This window comes from Hyperolius riggenbachi, chromosome 8 (genome assembly GCF_040937935.1).
Source record: "Hyperolius riggenbachi isolate aHypRig1 chromosome 8, aHypRig1.pri, whole genome shotgun sequence".
NCBI lineage: Eukaryota > Metazoa > Chordata > Amphibia > Anura > Hyperoliidae > Hyperolius > Hyperolius riggenbachi.
Window position 1 is genome coordinate 121,833,920 of NC_090653.1, and position 23,459 is coordinate 121,857,378.

Consider the following 23,459-nt stretch of genomic DNA (forward strand, 5'->3'; position numbering starts at 1 on the left):
TGCAGGGTCCATCAGACTGACATTGATTGGACATCAAGCATAAACATAAGTATGAGAACTGTCATAGTAAGTAATTGCTATATACTTAACTGGCAAATAGGTACTGAATTACCTAGTAGACAGTGACATTTAAATAGGCAATCTCTCTTTCTCTACAGTGTGCATCAACCCCCCCCCCCCCCCCTGGGCTGCACATGAACGTTTTACAGAACTAACCAAAATCGGGAGGTTAATGGTTAATACGTGTCAGCTTGATTGATTTATTCAGTCTCTGAATAAGATTAGCCCTGTGTAATGTCCAAATTCTGTATTATCTTCCTGTGGTGCAAGAAAGTCATCTAAAGTTGAATTTTCAATTCTTCCCTAGTGCCTAGGCATAGGTTGGTCATACCGGCTAAAATCTACTGCAGAACATACACTTTTGTGTCACTTCCTGAAAACCGACTTTACCATACTGGAATTAATAATGCACAGGGCCAGTTTGCCCTCTTGCAGATTAAGAGACTTTTATCCCCAGACAAACAACATGAGTCTTAAAGGGGCACTACAGCAAAAACTGTAACATTTTAAATATGTGCAAACATATACAAATAAGAAGTACATCATTTCCAGAGTAAAATGAGCCATACATTACTTTCCTCCTATGTTGCTGTCACTTACAGTAGGTAGTAGAAATCTGACAGAAGTGACAGATTTTGGACTAGTCCATCTCTTCATAGGGGATTCCCAGGGATTTATTTATTTTCAAAAGCACTTAGTGAATGGCAGTTGCTCTGTCCAACTGCCCAAAAACTGTGTAGCGAGCAGGGAAGCTGGCCAGCATCATTGTATAACTCCTTTTTAGGGAATATCTTTATAAAGAATAAAAGCCTTGCTGAGTATCCCCTATGAAGAGATGGACTAGTTCAAAACCTGTCACTTCTGTCAGATTTCTACTACCTACTGTAAGTGACAGCAACATAGGAGAAAAGTAATTTATGGCTCATTTTATTGTGGAAAGAAGTACTTCTTATTTGTTTAGGTTTGCACATATTTTAAATTTTAAAATGTTTCGCCATACTGCCCCTTTAATGTCTGTGCCATTTACAGAACTTTATATTTATTTGCAGGAAGATGAGCACAACAGACCTTCAAGCAGTTGCCTTGAAACCATCCAGCATCATGTAGAGCCTGAAGTATGGTCCTCAATACCAGCAAGTAATGGCAACGATGATTCACGAAGATCGAAGCTAACATTTGATGAAGCGTATGTAATTTTTTCTTTGTTTTTTTGTAATTAACATTGAAAGTAGTTGTCATTTTGAAGCATTGTAATCCTATTCAAATATTCTGTTTGTTAAAGAGAGTTTTCCATATTTGTATGACCACCACTTAGTAATTTAGAACCTGCACTACGTACGACTTGGGTGGTAATCAAAGTACCTGCACAAATAAGTTGAAGTGTCTCTCTGTGTGTCCTATGCATATTAATCCATTGTTATATCCTGGACCAAAAGTTTTTAATAAAAGCACAAATGCGGTTTCTTGGTGTAGACACCTTTTCATAAGTCTTATTCAGCCGTATGAAAAAAAGTCTCTCAAGCCTCAGCTGACTATTGACTGCTCCTCTGCCACCTCCCTTCTGATGATTCTTGCTGTCTTGTCTCCATCTAGGCAGTATGAGTCATCAGAAGGCAGGAGTTGGAGTCAGCAGCATGAGCTGTGATTCAACAACTCAGTAGTCAAGCTCGCAGTCACTTTTTAAACTTGCATACAAAGCAGTACTTGCTGTGGGTGTGAGCCTGCAGCTGCATTTGCAGTAGTGCTAATTTTATCTACCACTCTGCAGGCCTCAACATGGTCAAATAAGACCCAGGCAATAGCTGTAAACTGTCACCTATTAGCGGATACATTTTAATAAATCTAAACTAGTTGTAATGGCTTCAATTCATCAAGGGTTGTTTGATAACAATAACCAAGTCCTTAAAATACCACATTCGGTATTTTAGACTTGTTTGTGCTAATTCAGCAATATTTTCACACATGTAGAAGAGGTTCGGTAATTTACCGAAGAGGTCCGTACAGTGAGGGTATTACAATAGAAAAGCAGCATCCCCGACATCCCCATAGATGTGAATGTTATACATGTTATACTGCCTCTGTTCTTGCCAAATCTGTCTATTAGTCTTAACATTCTATTTACTTGCCACAGCTTAGATGAACTGAAACATTGCACATGCCCTGTTTAGGTCATTTCGCCACAAGCTCCCACTATCATCTATGCATATTGAAACAGGCACTCAAGGGGTTACACTACTGAAGGATGCCTGGAAAACATCTTTTGTTCTATTCTTTCTGCTTGCTTCCTGTGGGGGGGGGGGGGGGGGTCTAAAAGCTTGTTCCACCCGAGAAGCCTGCACGACCTATCAGCAGCACTTTCAGGAGACAGGGGCTGTTTCTATTGGCTACCTGCTCCTGTCAATCATGGGGACATCCACACTGAAGGCATTCAAAGCTTGTTATCGACAGGGGAGAGCTGGAGGTAATCACTGCACGTTACCGAATGCTGTAACCTAGATTAATTGACATTTACTGACACGTGTTGAGGTAATTACCGCACAAGTCGGTAATTTATCTCACTGCTCCGTAATTTCAGCTTTTCATGCGGTAACATTTTCGTAAGTGCTTGGTAAAGTTAGCGGGTTTTCAGCATTATCGAATGCGGTAATGCTTGATGGATTGAAGCCAATATCTAATTACTGCTTATGATTTCTAGACTGAGCATACTTTAGTCAATCAGGCCCTAGTTGTCTATGCATCATGTATGTTGGCTAGTCGAGATTCTAAAAGTGAACATAGCTTAACCACTGTTACTACTACTATACTGCTATTCCTCTGTTTCATAGTAATTTATGGTTTGTTTTGTTAAATGTGTGTTTTAGGTTACATAATGCTGACTATTACATGCAGGAAGCTAAAAGGTTGAAGCACAAGGCAGATGCTTTGGTAAGTTCTTTTTTCTGTTTTGGACATGGGTCCCTGACTGTTTCTACCTCTATTATGTTTTATTGAAGCAGTGTTCCAGAATTCTTCCCATATATGACATCCTAGCCTCCTGTATTTAAATGTATTGGTGATATTTTATTGGCCACACAACTAAAACTGGAGACCTCCTGTAAGTCAAGCTCAACACACACCATACAATCTTGGTTGTACAGATGTACCAAATCCATGTAGTATAAGGACCAACAGACACCATACAATCTTGGTTGTTCAATCTTACCACTTTCATGTAGTATAAGAGCTTATCCAATCAATCATTCCAGGTATTTTCAATCTGTTGGCCCTTATACTACATGGATTTGGTAAATCTGTACAACCAAGATTGTATGGTGTGTGTTGTGGCCACTAATGATCCAATCTATTTCATCCAATCTTACCATTTCTATGTAGTATAAGGGTAAAATTAGTGAATATACTGAATGGATCCTTCAGGCAGTTACCTTATATTACATAGAAATGGTAAGATTGGATGAAAAAGATTGGATCATTAGCGGCCATCACTATGCAGTTAGACAAGTCTCCACAAATTTACATGCTTGGGCTGACCAATCCAAATAGTATGAACAAAAGATTTGTTTTATAATAATCACTCAGATTGTTTAACCTCCCCGGCGTTCTATTGAGATCGCCAGGGAGGCTGCGGGAGGGTTTTTTTTTAATTAAAAAAAAACTATTTCATGCAGCCAACTGAAAGTTGGCTGCATGAAAGCCCACTAGAGGGCGCTCCGGAGGCGTTCTTCCGATCGCCTCCGGCGCCCATAATAAACAAGGAAGGCCGCAATGAGCGGCCTTCCTTGTTTTGCTTAGATCGTCGCCATGGCGACGAGCGGAGTGACGTCATGGACGTCAGCCGACGTCCTGACGTCAGCCGCCTCCGATCCAGCCCTTAGCGCTGGCCGGAACTTTTTGTTCCGGCTGCGCAGGGCTCAGGCGGCTAGGGGGGCCCTCTTTCGCCGCTGCTCGCGGCGAATCACCGCAGAGCGGCGGCGATCAGGCAGCACACGCGGCTGGCAAAGTGCCGGCTGCGTGTGCTGCACTTTATTTGATAAAAATCGGCCCAGCAGGGCCTGAGCGGCAGCCTCCGGCGGTGATGGACGAGCTGAGCTCGTCCATACCGCTCAGGAGGTTAATAATCTAAGTGATAGGCTTGCAGGTACCATGAAAATATTATGGAGATCATTTTAAAATGAAATAGGAGTAGCATGCCCTTCCCAAAACTACATTTTACTTCTTTGAGTGGCTCATCAAGGGAATTAAAGGCCAAGTCCACTCTAATATTTTAGTATTATGTGATTGTTTGCATACTAAAACACTTTCTCACTTCTTGAAGACTCCACTAACAATGTATCCCCACTAGAATTATCAGAATGACAAATTATACTACCACGCTCTTTTCTTCAAGTTGCAAGACAATGACACTACTATTATGGGTTTGTAAGAGATGTTAGGGCCACAAATTGCTTCCAAAGACTCATAAGTGTTTTCTGGTGGTAACCCTTCATTGGATCAATAATACTGCAGGGTGACTATAGTAAGGCTGAACAGGGGTGACTATAGTAGCCCGGAAAAGAGCAAGACACCAGGCAGAGCAGGAATCAATTATGTATAGTGCTTACCCTCCTAACCCTTCCCTGTCCCGCTTCAGTGCACAGTGTGCACAGACCAGGGTGTGCATAGAAGTTTGCTGGGGGCTACACATGGACCTGGACCTTTAATATTTGAGATACCTGTTTTAAATATTCCAGGTGAAGGCCTGGGACCCACTAGGAATCGCTCTTGTGCTTTAGGCCTCCTTTACACTAGGAGTCAAAACCTGCATTGCGTTACCCTTTTTTAACTCAAGGGGCTGCAAAAGCAATGTATGTCTGTGGAGACTTTCACACCTATAGTGGGCCATTGTAGTGAGCTGGAAGTTTCCGATCCGATGCAAGGTCTGCTGCACGTTACTGCAAGCACTGCCCTGAACACACGGTTCCTCGAGTAATGAAAGTTTATGGGCTACGCTGTAAGTGTAAATGCTGAAGCACGGTGTGTCACAGCACGTATGCGATCCAATTGTGTACCCCCTCCAGCAGGAAACTGTGTCAGTGAAGCAGATGTTTATTGAATAACTAAATACAATTTTATGTACATAGGCACATAGAGAATCAGGCACAGGCTGGTAATTTTGGGGAAGACTAGCTACACTAATAGCTCTTTTGCACCTTGTGGCACTTAACCCTCCTGGCGGTCAATTAAAACCGCCAGGGGACAGCGCAGCACAATTTTTAAAAAATGTTTTTGAATCATGTAGCTAGCCTAGCGCTAGCTACAGGACAGCTGCTGAGCTGCGGCATCCCCCCACCCCCTCCGATTGCCTCCGGCGATCAGGCCCATCAGGAAATCCCGTTCTGAACGGGATATCCATTAGGGCTTCCCCCGTCGCCATGATGTCACCGACGTCGTGATGTCAAAGGGAGTCCCGATCCACCCCTCATCGCTGCCTGGCACTGATTGGCCAGGCTGCGCATGGGGTCTTGGGGGGCGGCGCGGCGAATCGGCGTGGAGCTGCGGCGATCGGGCAGTACACGCAGCTAGCAAAGTGCTAGCTGTGTGTAATAAAAAAAAATTTGCAAATCGGCCCAGCAGGGCCTGAGAAATCCTCGGGCTTACCGCCACGAAGGTTACAGAACAACTCTAATGAGAAGGATAAGGTGTGTCCTTAAAACAGCACCAGTTGCCTGGGTATCCTGCTTATCCTCTATCTCTAATACTTTTACCTGTAGACCCTGAACAAGCATGCAGCATATCAGGTGTTCCTGACATTATTGTCCGAGCTGGCAAGACTATCTGCATGCTTGTTTCTAGTGTGATTCAGACACTACTGCAGCCAAATAGACTAGCAGGGCTGCCAGGCAACTGGTATTGTTAAAAGGAAATAAATATGGCAGTCTCCATATCCCTCTCGTTACAGTTGTCCTTTCATCACACTTTGGTCTTGTGATATGAACCTCCCTGGACAGTACGGTTGTAAGACACAAAACAGCCAATACTCGAACCGGTCTTCCCAGCACTCACAGCTTGCAGTCTGATTTATTGTGTGTACATGTACTTGTACATTTTATTTTGTTTGTGTGCCTCACATGGACAGTGCCCTGGATCTCGTCTGCTAAAGGTAAAAATGACTACAATGACAGCTACATGTAAGGTTGCTTTGTTTATATTACTGTCGTTCTCCTTTAACTATTCGCAGTTTATGAAAAAGCTCATTTAATTCCTTTCCAATAACTGTATTGTTCTTCTGCGTTTCAGATAGAGAAGTTCGGCAAAGCCATGAATTATGCTGACGCTGCCCTCTCTTTCATTGAGTGCGGCAACGCTATGGAGCGAGATCCATTAGAGGCGAAATCTCCATACACCATGTACTCAGAGACTGTGGAACTCATCAGGTTAATGTCTATTTTGTGATCATTTTCCTTATCTCATTTCGGTGGTAATTAGAACCTGCTAAGTTTTTTAAAGAAAATAATTTCAGCATAATGATTTGTTCAAGGCATCTTCATCTCTGAAGTCAGTGTAATTACTTCTTGCCATTTTATTAATGTGATGGAAAATGCGTAATTGATGGACAGTGCTTTTATAAATTAGCCCCTTTAGAGGTTATAATGTGACTGTTATAATTTGCAATATTCATAAAATTAAAATTGAAATGTAGTGGGTGGCTATAAAGCACAATCATTATAATACTTGGCACGGAGACCTTCCTTTACAGGGTGCAGGATTAGACTGCAAATTACATTTCAGAGGGTTTTGACCGTTTTTGTTTTTTTTTTAAATAGAGAAAAATGTTCCTTTCTTCTTTTTCTTTGGTGTATGAGGTCGATGAGAAGAAAAAGTGAACTTTAATCAACAAAGTGAATTACGACCCTTTTTTGTCTTACAGATATTATGCAGCTCATCTTGTTTGAAGCTTCAATTGATTCATTTAGTGAATTTAGCCTCCCTCCTAATGAAAGTTAAATAATTACACTGTAATATTTTCAATGGCCATCAACCACTAAAGATAAAGTCTGCATTTTAATGAGTAGATTTCAGAACGCTCATTTAAAAGTCTCACATTTAGGAACATGTGCACTGCATGCGCCCACGCACACACACCTGGATTTATTTCTATTGGACACAAAAAGACCCAAAAGCCTCATATTGCAATACTGCAAAGTACGATTTTGCCTTCAGAAAGCAGAAGGCATTTCTAAAGGTGACAACTAATAATATCATTTGCTGAACGATCGGTTACGATACATATTGAGGAGATTTAGATTTAGAGATTTAGGAGATATTTATTCCAGAGATAGTTTATTCCAGTTAGTATGTGTATATTTATTTCTAGACACATAGTCCATAAATTCCATTTATCTTCTGCCTCTGCCCAAAGGGGCAAGGTTACTTTTTCATTTTAGAAAGTCCCATCCAGGCATACAAAGAGAAAGTCCCATCCAGGCATACAAAGGGAAATTAGGACACAGGGTGAAGCTGAAACATGGCTCACTTTGGTCTAGCTATACTCTTGCCCTTGTTCTAACCTTTTTCCCTATTGATAACCTAACTATGCATTTCCCTATGTAATTTGAACTCCAGCTATTGCTGACAACCGAATCGCACCATTTTTATTGTCATTTTAACTCCGGCTATAGCCAGTGTCCAGATTAGTCAGTGAGCACTGCTACACCAATGACAGCTGCCAAATCTTGGGCACCGTGCAGTGCCCAAATTGGCTGTCTCACCCTGCAGGGCTTTCAATGGCTATGGTAAGGGTTGCATTTTTTTAAAATGGCATTTGAGGGCTTTTGGGGCTTGTCTAATATTTTAAAGGGAACCTAAACTGAGAAGGATATTGATTTTTCCTTTTAAAATAATACCAGTTGCCTGGCTCTCTTGCTGATCCCGTGTCTCTAATACTTTTAGCCACAGCCCCTCAATATGCATGCAGATTAGGTACTCTGACTGAAGTCAGACTGGAATAGCTGCATGTTTGTTTCAGGTGTGTGATTCAGCCACTACTGTAGCCAAAGAGATCAGTAGGACTGCCAGGCAACTAGTATTGTTTAAAAGGAAGCATCCATATCCCTCTCAGTTTAGGTTCCCTTTAAGGAATACCTCTCTAAGGCCTTTCTTACAACTACTATGAACACAACATTATTCTCACTGTCATATTTGGTGTAAGGGTTTTTTTGTTGGGGAATAGAGAAGTACATTTCTAATCAGGTTTGCCAAACCTTTTGAGGCTCACGCTGCAACACTGAAATTTCTTTAAAATATGATGATGTTGTTGTTGTTGTTGTGCTGCTGAAATTGTGTAGAAACGTAAATTTGACTGTAACTTTATATTATGTTAATACTAACATATAGCGGTATGCACTGCCTACATTCTGGGAATTCCAGAAATAAGTCTTAGTGGTTCTGTAACAGTGTATATGGCATTTAGAAACTCTATTTAATATACCTTAAAAATTGAATATAACAGACTTTCCCCAACACCTTATATCATGTTTTTTTTTAATATAGTACAGTATTTCTTAGATATTTGGTGCATTTGACTGCTGTGGTTCCTGTTTAGGGTGCAGAACAAACCACCCGAATTTCTTCCTGACTTATTTAAATGGTGTTAGGATTCAGGATCCACTGAATCCAAAGTTTTTTGGTGGACTAGCCTTTGTACCAGATTGAGGCAAAATCAAGCAATGCTGCCTCTTAGCTAAACTAAAATATAGCTCTGTGGCTGAAGTAAGCTAGTTGCCAGACAACATATAAAAACAATACCAGCAGTATTTTCTGTATGTATGAATATTTGTAAATTGATGCTCATTAATGTCTAGGTTATCTATTCTCTGCATAGACATACATTATAGAGTAGCTTTACTGATTCGATAAAGAGTTACTTTCTATACATTAATTAGGTCCAGAATTATCCATGCCATTGCACTCATGATATTCACCAAGGGAACCTTATGTAATGGGGGTAATCATTGACCTCACAACAGTCAGAAAAATCTTTCTAACCACACAGCGATGTTCTCACAATAATAGGACTCTGGAGTCTAATTACAAAGTGTTGTTGAGTGTATATTGTACACCCGCATTGCCAAAACTACCTAATAGATATTATCGTAGTAGGGAAGCAAAGGATTAATATTTCAGACATGTGGTGACCTTGCAAAAACATTTGTCTCTATTGGAAGGCTATTCAGATCAAGTGGTAAAAACTCCCTTCAGGAATCCTAATGTCATTGAATTCCTTGTCATTGAATTTAAGAAATATAAGAAAAATATTCTAGCTAGCTGTCAGTTTAGCCCATACATTGTACACCTTACTCTTTAAAAAAAAAGGAATTTGTATGCCTCCATTAATGTCCTTATTGGCTTTGACATGTTTAATAATGGCTGACAGCAGCTTAGTAAAGCACAGTAGAAATCAGGGAAACCTGGGTATTTGTGACATTGAATTTCAGTGCTGTCACAACCATTGTAGTCAATAGAAATGTGTAAACTTCGGGAATTGAAATGAGCAGAAGAAGAAATTCTTTCACTTGTATGCTGTGACAATGGATAATTTATATGAAAATGGTTCTGTATATACTGGAAATCATTTTGTAAAGGGGGACTTTAAAATGTCTGGAAAGCCCTGAAATGTTAAACATTATTTGGGGTACTACCCTGAATTAAAAAAATGCCAATAATTTAACAGATTTATTTGAATTTGCCACCGTTGACTCTCCAATCTGTCTCCTATAATTCACTTTATTGATAAACTAACTGATAATGACCCTTCATCATGTTTGTTTCATTGTTAGTACATATACACTATATACTGAACACGGCCACCTAAACTACCATTCTGATACTATGGCAATACCTCAAAAACAGCTTTATTAGAAATGAAATGAACATTCTTTATCTGCAGATTCAGCACTGCATTTTACACAACCAGTGCAGCCCTGGCAGTAAGATTAATTAATGAGAATGTTTTTTGTATTTTTTATTATATAAATCACCTCTACATTGGAGAACTGTAATAATTAGTGATTGTAATATGCTAATTACTAATACACATTTTCATAAATTTTGCAGTAATAGCCATACATAATTATGCTTTGGAAAATTAGTTTTGCGTAATCCATTCGTAATTTTGCGTTGCATTTAGCAGTTAATAACAAAGCCCCTTATACATGCTATCGTTAAAGCGCACAAAGGAACGAGTCAAAAATACCTTGTCGTTTTTAAGAAAAGCAATTTAAAAAATCCAAAGGAAAAGTGTTTATCTCAGCAAAATGTCATTTTACTGAGTTTTAAAAACCATTTTTCCTTAGAATTTTTAAAATCTACTTTATTTTTTTGACTTGTTCCCACTATACCTCTTAACATACGGAGCAAATGTGGTGATGTATGGGGTCTTTGCTATTAACCCCAAAAGTCAGCGCATAATTAAAAAATTGCAGTTTTTGAATATAGTTATAAACAATATCGATAACATTTTTTTTCTGCAATCTTGCATTATGATTTTGCACTGTCATTGTATAATATGATGTGAAATTACGATTATACAACATTCGTGCTCATCACTAGAAATAGTATCTTTGCTGCTTTCATTCTTCTGAATTGGTATAAAGCTGTTGTAAATGTATACAAAACTAGTGTGAATATTGGAGACCATTATTTGGATCATGCTATCGTTAAATCTAACTGAGCGTTCCTGTTGTGGCTTACTTTTCAATGAGCCTCTGCGTGAATGTCTTAAGTTTTCCTATGCAAGACTGAGTCCTAATACCTCTTCCAACACAAGTGTCTGTGAAATCACATTAGGCTTGGGAGCCGCTGATCAGATGTGATGAATTGATTTCTGAGGCACTAAGTGCCGGCCGTGAAGTGCACTTGGCTCACCAAATGAATTAAAGAGTGCACTAAAACATACGGTTACTCTAATTAATAAGAGACCTGAAACTGCCAGCAACCTAAGGATAACAATTGAAAGCATATCGCTTAGAAGACAAACATATTTAATGTTAAACTATACTTGCATCATGCCTACTTTAGTTTGTCAGAGCCTGTTGTTACACTCATGAGTTTTATTCAAGCATTTTATCATGTACTCTTAACCTCCTTGGCGGTAATCCCGAGCTGAGCTTGCCGCTCAGGCCCTGCTGGGCCGATTTCGGTTCTGAAAAAAGCAGCACACGCAGCTGGCACTTTGCCAGCCGCGTGTGCTGCCCGATCGCCGCCGCTCCGCGACGATCCGCCGCGTGCAGCGGCGAAAGAGGGTCCCCCCAGCCGCCCGAGCCCAGCGCAGCCGGAACAAACAGTTCCGGCCGGCGCTAGGGGCTGGATCGGGCGGCTCTGACGTCAGGACGTCGACTGACGTCCATGACGTCACTCCGCTCGTCCCCATGGCGACGAGGAAAGCGAAACAAGATAGGCCGCTCATTGCGGCCTATCTTGTTACTTTCGATTGCCGGAGGCGATCGAAAGTACGCATCAGGAGCGCCCTCTAGTGGGCTTTCATGCAGCCAACTTTCAGTTGGCTGCATGAAATATTTTTTTTTTAATTAAAAAAAAAACACATTGCAGCCTCCCTGGCAAAATAAATAAACCGCCTCGGAGGTTAAAAGACCTCCATCATTAAAAATTGTAAAATGTGAAACACATGTGGGCACATATAAATAAGAGGGACGTTTGTACCAGAGAAAAAAATGTAAATTACTTATTTTTTTCTATGTAGTTGTCATTCAGAGATGTTATTGATCTGACAACTCTGAACCTGATACTGACAGATGTTTGATGAATCCATCTTATAGTGAGGATTCCCAGAATGTCCCTTTTTTCCAAAAGCACTCCCTGTATGACAGTGGCACAGTCCAAGTGCAATAATGGTGACAAGTGGGTAAGCACTTCGACCAACATCTTTGTACAGGTCATTGCCAGGCAGTGCTTTTGAAAGGCATAAAAAACTTTGAGAATCCCTTATGAGTAGATAAACTGGCCCCAAACCAGCCAAAGGTTAAGAGCTGTCAGACTGATATTAGACTAAATGTAGTGCAGTCTGACTTGTTATCTACAGCTCCTTCTACTGGCTGGACATAGTAATGTATGGGATACTTATAGGATATATATATATATATATATATATATAAATCCCATAATCTGATAAACATTAGACTTTCATATATTTTAGATTCATTATACACAACTGAAGTAGTTCCAGCCTTTTATTGTTTTAATATTGATGATTTGGGCATACAGCTCATGAAAACCCAAAATTCCTATACAAAAATTAGCATATCATGAAAAGGTTCTCTAAACGAGCTATTAACTTAATCATCTGAATCAACTAATTAACTCTAAACACCTTCAAAAGATTCCTGAGGCTTTTAAAAACTCCCAGCCAAGTTAATTACTCAAAACCGCAATCATGGGTAAGACTGCCGACCTGACTGCTGTCCAGAAGGCCATCATTGACACCCTCAAGCAAGAGGGTAAGACACAGAAAGAAATTTCTGAACAAATAGGCTGTTCCCAGAGTGCTGTATCAAGGCACCTTAGTGGGAAGTCTGTGGGAAGGAAAAAGTGCAGAAAACGCTGCACAACGAGAAGAGGTGACCGGACCCTGAGGAAGATTGTGGAGAAGGACCGATTCCTTGGGGGACCTGCGTAAGCAGTGGACTGAGTCTGGATTAGAAACATCCAGAGCCACCGTGTACAGGCGTGTGCAGGAAATGGGCTACAGGTGCCGCATTCCCCAGGTCAAGCAACTTTTGAACCAGAAACAGCGGCAGAAGCACCTGACCTGGGCTACAGAGAAGCAGCACTGGACTGTTGCTCAGTGGTCCAAAGTACTTTTTACGGATGAAAGCAACTTTTGCATGTCATTCGGAAATCAAGGTGCCAGAGTCTGGAAGAAGACTGGGGAGAGGGAAATGACAAAATGCCTGAAGTCCAGTGTCAAGTACCCACAGTCAGTGATGGTCTGGGGTGCCATGTCAGCTGCTGCTGTTAGTCCAATGTGTTTTATCAAGGGCAGGGTCAATGCAGCTAGCGATCAGGAGATTTTGGAGCACTTCATGCTTCCATCTGCTTAAAAGATTTATGGAGATAAAGATTTCATTTTTCAGCACGACCTGGCACCTGCTCACAGTGCCAAAACCACTGGTAAATGGTTTACTGACCATGGTATTACTGTGCTCAATTGGCCTGCCAACTCTCCTGACCTGAACCCCATAGAGAATCTGTGGGATATTGTTAAGAGAAAGTTGAGAGACGCAAGACCCAACACTCTGGATGAGCTTAAGGCCGCCATCGAAGTATCCTGGGCCTCCATAACACCTGAGCAGTGCAACAGGCTGATTGTCTCCATGCCACGCCGCATTGAAGCAGTCATTTCTGCAAAAGGATTCCCGATCAAGTATTGAGTGCATAACTGAACATAATTATTTGAAGGTTGACTTTTTGAGTTTTAAAAACCATTTTCTTTTATTGGTCGGATGAAATATGCTAATTTTTGAGATAGGAATTTGGGGTTTTCATGAGCTGTATGCCAAAATCATCAATATTAAAACAATAAAAGGCTTGAACTACTTCAGTTATTATTTTTTTTCTTAACAAAATTAACAAAATATTATATTCATTATTTGTTAGATTCATTCAGTATTAAAACATATATTTTGCATTAGATAATTATTACCTATAAGTATTCCATGTAGAGATGACCCGAACGGTTCAACCACAAACCGATTTGCGTAAATATTGGTGGTTCGTGGTGAACCACGAACTATATGCAAGTTCGACCCGCCCCCTATACTACATCATTAGGCTCAACTTTGACCCTCTACATCACAGTCAGCAGACACGGGGCAGCCAATCAGGCTACAATCCCTCCTGGAGCCCCAATCCCTTATATAAGGCAGCTGCATCAGCCATTTCCTCACTTGGTCTGGCTGCAGTAATTAGAGAAGGGAGAGGTTGCTGCAGAGACATAGGGAAAGCTTAGTTAGGCTCTTGTTAGGCTTGTTAGCTTGCTCCTTGCTGATTCTTATTGCTAAAAAGTACCCCACAACAGCTCTTTTTAGAGCTAATATTGTTCTTGTTATCTGCTTTTTATTTTTTTGTGTGGCCCACTGACACTTGCATATTCAGCCCTGTCAGTCACAGCTGGCCCTTGCTAATTCCTATACTGTGCCACTGCCAGGCCCAGCACATTGTGTCTACCTTTTCACTGCACCTGTGTGTGTGACAGACAACTGCACATTTGGAATACTAGTCAATGCATACCTTTTCAGGGTACCTGTGTGTGTGACAGCTGCACATTTGTAATACCAGTCACTGCATACCTGTTCATGGTACCTGTGTGTGTGACAGCTGCACATTGTATTGATACCAGTCACTGCATACCTGTTCAGTGCACCTACGTGACCGCACTCAGTGTTATATTATGTACCAGTCACTGCATACCTGTTTACGGTACCTTTGTGTGTGACAGCTGCACATTTGTAATACCATACCTGTTCACTGCACCTGTGTGATAACACGCTGTTTTATATACCAGTCCGTGCATACCTGTTAACTGCACCCGTGTGACAGCTGCACATTGTATTGTAATACCAGTCATTGCATACTTTTCACTGCACCTGTGTGACTGCACATTGTATTAGTCAAGTCAGTGCATACCTTTGTATTATACCTGGCAGTCAGTGCATACCTTTCACTTGAATGGATGGCAGACTTGCCCTCCATAACAGATTGTTGTTAAAGGATTTAAAGTTTATTCGTCTCATATACAGCAGGGCCTCGAAAGAGTCCTCCTGTATTGTTATTTTTCATCACTACCTCCCTGAGTCGGGACTTGCGTGTCATGCCTGCTGCCTTCTTTGGATGTGTGGTGGTAGCCATTCATGCTCTTTTGCCCACAGCAGCAGCCAGGTGTCCATTGGCAGAACTATTAGCACGTCAGGCAAGTGGTGGCATTCTCTGGCACACAGCGTTGTCAAGGGTCCATCTGACCACAGATGCCTGGTCTGCAAAGCACGGTCAGAGCAGGTACATTACTTATACAGCACATTTGGGTCCTTACTTGGATGTGTGGTGGTAGCCGTTTCTCAGGCTCCCACTGTGGACCGGAATCAAACCCTGATTCCCCAGCCATTACCCGTGGTCACCATGGTACTGAGAAAGTAAAAAGGTAAAGTTTATTGCACAGTTGAATGAATGGCAGACTTGCCCTCCATAACTGATTCTCGTTGAAGGTACTGAAAAGCCAGCAGAAAAAGTAATTTTAAAAAATAGATGTAAGCTTTAACAATGGTCGAGAAAGAACCATCAAAAGTTGATAAGGCAGTCAGACATTACCTGACATCACTGAGGAAGAGCAATCTCACCATGGTGCTTACCAGTCCAGCACGGCCGTCACTACACAAACAGCTGTTTGCGGTGCGTTACACAGTGAGTTTGGTCTGTCAGTGTGAAGCAGTACACTAATTACACTACCTGATTGTTGTATACACATGCAAGATGTTTTAAAGCACTTTAGGCCTCCAATTTAGCATGCAATGTGATTTCTGCCCTTAAAACGCTGCTGTGCGTCAAATCCGGATTTTTCCCAGGGACTTTTTCGAGGTTCGAGCCATCTCTAATCCCTTTAGATAACAAGTCAGATTGCATGATAGTACAATTTCTCTTTCTCTCTCTCGCTCGCTCTCTCTCTCTCTCTCTCTCTCTCTTTATATATATATATATATATATATATATATATATATATATATATATATATATATATATATATATATATATTTTTATCTGCCTGTTTTATTTCTGACTAGGTTATAAAAGGACCTGTGAATAGTATGAACAAATAATTTCAGTAGTGAGGTTCTCTGTAGAGTCCGTGTCCTTGCAATGCTTGCCTTAGGGTAACTGCATGACAGACTGGCAGGTGATCTTGCCCTTCTACATCTCAACGCCAGCCACAGGCACTCTTACAGGCATGGATGAAGTATAAAGGGATTTGTTAAAGAGTGACATTTTGTATGTAACACTATGCCACACTTAATTCTATAGAGCATTGCAAAGAAAAAAAGGCAAGTTCAGTATGTAAACAATATTTTCCGTGCTCTATTTGATTTTTAAATAGTATCTTCTCAGAATAGAATAACTAGAATAGTGCAGGTTTGTGCAATGACAGCTATAAATATAACTGCTGCATACCTTGGAACTTAAGGCTTGGGCAAATGTATATACATACCATTACTTAATCCTTAGTTAATTCAGCAATATGATCCATAAAGAATGAATAGTTATTCATACTCTTTGGATTTACATGTTGACAAGCAGCAAGTAAAATATACCGGATTCTGTCTCTATAGGATTGTTTTAGAAACTAAAGTTGCTTTTTTAAGCACCCTTTTTACTATTTAATTACCGTATGTTGTTGCCTACACTTTGGGCCAAATTTATTATAGCAAATCTATGGGAAATGTGTTACAAAAATTTAGATACTTACCTCGGTAGAGGAAACCCCTTGGATCCTCCAGGGGATTCCCCTGGCCCCCTTCCACCTTGCCATTCCATTTCTGAGTTCCCCGGAAGCGAGCAGGGCTACACTGCACAGGCACAGGATGGCTCATGCTGCTGCTCGGGCTCTGCTTTTCCCAAGCTACTATGTAGGCTTGACCATTTACATTTGCATGGTGTAGCTGTGCTCTGTCATCAATTACTTATCAACCAGCTTTGGGGAGTCCTAGCATTGGAACGGCAAGATTGAGGGGAACGACGGAAGCCTCTGGAGGATCAAGGGGCTTCCCTCTACTGAGGTAAATGTCCAAATTGCCTCCAGGTACACAGGTGGTTTCAGCACTTGGAACCGGTCGTGTGGTGCCAGAGAGGGTCGCCGCTATAGCAGTAATGCTGTATTGCACACCCCACGCAACTGTAATTTGAGGTTCCAGCAACTTCTTCCTCCCAGTTGCTAGGACTTGGAGGAGTAATAGTTTTTTATGCTGCTGGGAATTTCAGGGGCATTCGGCTCACGCTGCACCCAACTGACCAACGGCATAACCATACGTAAACGACTTGAAAGTATCTTTAAGCATCTCCTGATTTACTAAACCATCTCCAAGTATCTTTAATGGGGATGTCACAAGTGATTCAGTAAACCTGAACTGGATAAAAAAAAAAAATCTCTGCCAGGTGATAAAATATTGAAACCCTCACATGTTGTTTGTGCGCAGTAGAGGTTGCTGAAAGGTTAGCTGTGTTAGTTTTTACAGCTTTACATAGGCACCCATAGAATTTTCTTTCAGTCTTCTCAGGTCATCTTTAATTTATTTAAACAAAAAATAGAGATTCTTAATGTTCATATTATTACCCAGTAGGGAGAACGGGATAAATCCTAGTAATAGTAAAACAAAATTAAGAAAAAAAAAACAACGTATAGATGAACCTCATTATGACTTTTTTTTCTGAATAGGTATGCCATGAGACTGAAGAATTTCACAGGCTCAGCTGCAAGTAAAGGGGAGAAAAAGCTTGCTGTCTTATGGTGAGTCAACAGAGACAATGTCAAAGGAGCTAAAATCCACCCAAAGACTTTACAACTGCAGAAAGACATAAGCGGCTTACACAAGATCATTATTCTTGTTTTCCATTAAACTATTAAAGGATAACTAATGGCTTCTTTTAGCAGCTGACTAAACATTTAGTCTTCCAATTCATAAATGTTATCAAGATGGTATTTTAATGTCTTTTCCATTTTGATTTCATTTACTCATATGTTTCATTTTTTATTTGACAAGAAAAAAATTGTTAGAATAAAAGTAATTTTGTGTTTATAGATTTTGTAAAAAAAAAAAAATGAATTTGACAAAATTGACGTAATCTTTTCCTAATTGCTACAGCTACCGATGCCTATCACTGCTCTACTTGAGAATGTTTAAATTAAAGAAGGACCATGCTATGAAGTATTCCAGATCTCTTATGGAGTATTTTAAGGTAAATATTACTGTAATCTAATGCGTGTTGATGAAATAAATCATTTAGCCTTCCTTGATTCAATTGTAGGAGGAGTTTGGTGGGCTCAGTTGTGCACTGTCTACTGCACAACGCTAAATGCTGTTAGTTTTATATTTGGGGATTTTTTTCCCTTGATCCTGCAGTAACCCTAAACTTAAAGTGAACCTGAGGTGAAAATAAACTGATGAGATAAAAAATGTAATCTCTCATCCTGCTCCTAAAACAATGACTTTTTTAGACATCTTGTGAAATAATTTTATGTAAAAACATTTACAAAGTAGATTTAATGTTTTATTGTCTCTGCTCAATTGCAGTGGCTAAAGCATCCCAGAGGGAAAATACATGAACTGTTGACCTTTGTATCTATCCCTTGAAGTCAGAAGCCCAGTATTTTATATCTGTAATTTGTTATCAGTGAGGGATGCTGTAGCCTGACTTAAGAAAAAATGTCAGCTGCATAGCTGGATATTAACTCTTTCAGGCAGGGAGAAAAGAAAAGGAGCACAGCACAGGTGTCTGTGTTCTTGCCACTGTATATACACGTTTATCTAATAATTTAACATGTCGTCTCAGGTACACTTTAACTCTAACCACACACCTCTAACCACTGCCTACATTGCACTATCATCTTCAGTGCTCCATGCCAAAATGTGATGGCAGAAAAAAAAAACTATAGTTCCGATGGCTGCTGCTATCAACTGAAAACTCCATGTGCAATGGCACCATGGCATAGTTTCTGATGTTTTTCATTTCCAGTAATGGAGAATTGGGTATGCATGCTCACTCTAGGTAATGCATAACGTATGCTCCATATTTTCAAATTATGAGCAAAAGAGCAATTGTGGAATTTGAATAAAATGGTAGCATTAGCTCTGCAGTCTTTGGAACCAAATTGCAGTGATTTTAGAGTTATGATGTTTCAGTTTAAAGTTGATGAAGACATTTGGGCCCCTATTAATTTAACATTTCTCCAAAAGATGTTTTTTTCATCTTACCTACATAATTACTTTTCAGCACCTAATAAATGTAATTACTACAAAGTAGGGACAAAAATAACCTCAAATGTATTGTATTTTCTTGCTTGTTGGGGGGGGGAGGGGGCTGTTATCTGAGATCTGTTTCCTACTCCTAGATGAGTAAAAATCTCATCAAATGAGGCACTAATCAGTGTAACAGTAGGGTGAACATGTGCTATGTGCCTTCTAAGTCCAGCGCAAGAAGGAAGTGAGTGCCTTATTAGGTTCTTTAAAACCTGTACAGCAGCATATTGGCAGGACTTGACATCCTTTTTGAATACAAGATAAAGAAGTCGACTATCAAGTCCAATTTAGCTGCTTTCCACTACATTGGGAGATTGACTGGGCATGAGAATATAACCGTAGGAGGCGAACTCGAACTGACTTGCTGAATGGTAACACAGGCAGCCACATTGTATACATTTTATGACACACTGTTTTGGCTCATCAGATTTGTAATACCTGTTTTCAACCTGTTTTATAAAAGGCTTAACGCTATACAAGTAATTATTTAGCACAAGGGAAACTGGTAAATACTGTAAGGGCCCTTTTACGTTTAATCAGTTGCGTTAGCACAATTCATTATTTGCCATGCGTTAGTACGTGTTTTTCCCCTCTCAACTGAAATGTAAAAAAACATTTTTTAAAAAAATAATTTTTTATAAAAAATAAACTTTTACATGATCTGTGGTCTGCCTCTCATCTGGCTTTTCTCCAAACTACGTCCTCCTCCTCAGATTCCTTCCAAACTTCACTCTCCTCTTTCTGTCTCTCACTCAAAGCACATGTCACTTTCTCGGCCTGTCTCTCCCTCCAAGCTTATTTTTTTTCTCCTGTGTGTCTCTGCCCTCCTTCTGCTCCTCCATCTCCATCTGCCTCTTAAGCTATACTCCATCTTTCCTGCTCTGTCAGCCTCCCCCTCCAAGATTCGCCTCTTCACCCAGTCAGCCACTGGGGACTTCAAGAATCTTTTTTCCAACCTCTCCTTTCCGTTCTGCCAATGTATAGCATCTTCTCGTCTGCAGGAAGTTAAAAAATGTAACTTCTGTTTTACAATCCCCTCGCGCTGGCATCCACAAAAAAGAGTGCAGCACTGTGCTGCTACTAACGCAGGTGCTGCAACTTTCATGGTGTAAAATACACTTTAGGAATACATGAGATTTACTTTATTTAAACATTTCGCGTTGCATTGCAATGCACAGTAACACACACAAATGGATTAACTGTAAAAGGTCACGAAGTGTGACAGAAGTGGAGTGAGCAAAAAATGCTGAGTATGATCATGTTTCTCTTATTGCTGGTCTGTGAAGAAACAGCCATTTAATCTGGTGAGAAGTTGGTCACACAGTCTGAGCACTTTGTTCTCTAGTAGGGCAGATCTCACGGAGGTTGCTCTGATGTGTGGTGCTACCCAAATATGGGACCTTTGGCAGTAGCAATGTGTAGTGCATTGATGAAGTGGTGAGAGATATTGCACCAAGATTGGTTGTATATACTCTATGTAAGGTACTGCTGAGAGTCCTGTATAAAAAGAGGATACTTTTAGGAGGAACAGATGGCCTGAATAGCAGCAGACCCCTTTTTAAGTATATTATAACCTGAATGTGTTGCGCTGCAGCTTACACTGTTGTTGTCATTCATAATTGGTCTTAATTTAAAGAAACGAACTGAAATGAGGAAATTGCTTAACATTAGGGTTGTTTGGGTTGGGCATCTGTGCAATTATAGGTGTTTAATTGCTCACGTAAACTCTGTGAAATGTAAAGGTGGCCGTACATCAGGCCACTTGGTGGGCGATTGACCATCCGATTCGATTATTATTATAATAGAAAATAGAGATGAAAATCAGTGCCACCAAGTACATGCCCAACCAACAATGCGACCAATTTTGGGAACGTCGTGTAATGTCACGAAGAGTGACAACCGAGGCAAAACCCTCAAGTTGTCTCCCCTAATGATAAATGTCCCCCTGGTGCCCCACGCAAGGTATACAGCGGCCTTCGCTGGCTCCTGACGCACTTTTTGCTCCATACACGAGTGCCCACATGGTTTCCTAGTAAGGGTGCGCGTGTCACGTCTGACATCATACATGCACCCCCTTACTAGGAAACCACATGGGGCGCGTGAGTATGCAGAGGAGGAATCCCGGAAGCCAGCGCGGGGGGGGGGGCAAGCGGAGGCTGTGGACAGGTAATGTATACCTTGCACTGGGCACCAGGGGGACAACGTTGGGGCGGCGAGACAGACGGATGCAGCATCACAAGGCTGATTCTGGATCGATTTCATGCTGAAATTGATCGGGAATCGGCCTGCGGTGGATGGGCAGCTGACAGATCTCTCTCATCAGATTCGATTAGAGAGAGATTTGTCTCTTGGTCGAATATGCCCATACATCGCTAGATGTATGGCTACCTTAATTGGAAAGAGGTGTGCATTGAGATTTTATTGTTTAGACATGAGTATAGACTGTAAGAAGGTTTTTTAAAAAGCCTAGTAAAACCTAAAAGAAGCATAAGTGGCCCTACCTACATTTTGCTCAAACTGCAATAAAGTATAAAAGGCACAGGCATCGCTTCAGCACCACTGGGCATGTCTAAGGCCCAGTGCACACCGAGCGGATTTGGATGCGATCCGTCAGCCGCATCCGCCTGTAAATCTGCTTGGCTAATGTATTTCAATAGGCTGGTGCACACCGGTGGTTTGAGGTTTGTAGCAAACCGCAAACATGCCTCCTTCTGCACGTTTGCGGTTTGCTAAAAACCTCAAACCGCCGGTGTGCACCAGCCCATTGAAATACAAAAGCCAAGCGGATTTACATGCGGATGTGGCCGGCGGATCGCATCCAAATCCGCTCGGTGTGCACTGGGCCAAATCTCTGATATCCGCACCAAAAACCACTAGCGTTTTGTGGATCTGCTTGCGGTTTTGGTGTGCACTGGACCTTAGTGCTGCAAAGATTGCAATTTGAAGGTTGAAGTTAAATGTCTCATCTTATGTTGTACAGGCTGAAACACTCCTAAACACTCCACAAGAAATAAATACACTCAAAGAACCAATGTTTTCCTAAGCCTGTGTGAGGGTTCAGTGGCAAATATTGTATTCATCTGCATAAGCTCCACGATTGGCTTATGTCAAATAAACACATTTTAAAAAGACCTCGTCAGGAACCATTTTCTGTAGCACAGACTTATGCTCATGGCAATCTTTTCAGATGATTCAGTCTGTGCCTTGCCTCACTGCAATGGGAACAGCATGATGATCTTGACTCAAGCTTAGGCCCCCATACAGAGTCCACCTTTAGGACTTTTGTACCTGTTCACATGACCAATACTTTGAAACAGGGGCTTTAGCTGCAAAAACCTCCTAATACATGAAAAGATGATTTGGACACTCTTGCTACTAAACTAACACACAGTTTATTTAAATATGTACCTCAGATTGGGCTTTGTGTTTAGAAAGACAGGAAACTAAAGGGGGTGAATTGAAATGTTGTAATATTATCATTCATCCCTGACACATCCACAATATGCTTTCAGTTTCAGCATTGCACATTGCTTCATATAACATTGTATCTAAAGGTATACATTCAATTATTTGAAGACTCTTTGTAGACACACAGAAAACCATGCATGATTTTTGTAAGTAATATGCAGATCATGGACCTTGATTGATTTTTGGTACAGTAGCTGTGTAAAAATGGGGTCTAACAGCTAGCTGAGGCTGGGAACATCACAAGAAGGATGACCTTGTGAATTACTGTTATAGGAAGGCTATCTACTCTGGGATTAATCCAAACTAACAAAGAAAGTCTTGTGGAGTGCAGGTTAAATGAAACCCTCCTTGACACACACACATACTCACAGAGAGACACACACACACACACACACACACACACACACACACACACACACACACACACACACACACACACACACACACACACACACACACACACACACACACACACACACACACACACACACACTTAGATACTTGCTCATTCACATACATATACCTACACACAGGTAAAACAAGACAGAGCATTTATATTGCGCTCAACTCCTTGCGGATTTAAAGCACCAGAGCTGCAGCCATTATAGGGTGTGCTCTATAGGCAGTAGCAGTGTTGGGAGTCTTGCCCAAGATCTCTTCACTGAATAGTGAATGCCAGCAAGATCACAATTATAGCATGCATTTGTTGTATTTGCTATCCTTATGGTAATGCTTTCTGTGGTTCCTCTGTATGACCCAAATGAGGATTGTAAAATAAATGAATCTGGTCCAATATGTTTTCCTTATGGAAGCATAATCTTATGGGCATGCTGGAAGAGCATATTCTATGCAAACAATGTCCAAGTGGCAATTGACCCC

The 23,459-nt window shown here is 40.9% G+C and overlaps 1 protein-coding gene across 4 annotated transcripts in view; it reads left to right on the forward strand.

The window, feature by feature from the left end:
• Positions 1–23,459, forward strand: part of AFF2 (ALF transcription elongation factor 2) — a 724,912-nt gene that overhangs the window by 663,286 nt on the left and 38,167 nt on the right. For all 4 annotated transcript variants that reach the window (XR_011023576.1, XM_068251015.1, XM_068251016.1 and 1 more), the window contains 5 exons: positions 1,110–1,246; positions 2,922–2,985; positions 6,334–6,470; positions 17,531–17,602; positions 17,958–18,051. Coding sequence is in view for 3 of the 4 variants with exons in the window: in XM_068251015.1 (XP_068107116.1) it covers positions 1,110–1,246; positions 2,922–2,985; positions 6,334–6,470; positions 17,531–17,602; positions 17,958–18,051 (504 nt within the window). In the remaining variant the exon portion in view is untranslated. The remainder of the gene's footprint in view (positions 1–1,109; positions 1,247–2,921; positions 2,986–6,333; positions 6,471–17,530; positions 17,603–17,957; positions 18,052–23,459) is intronic.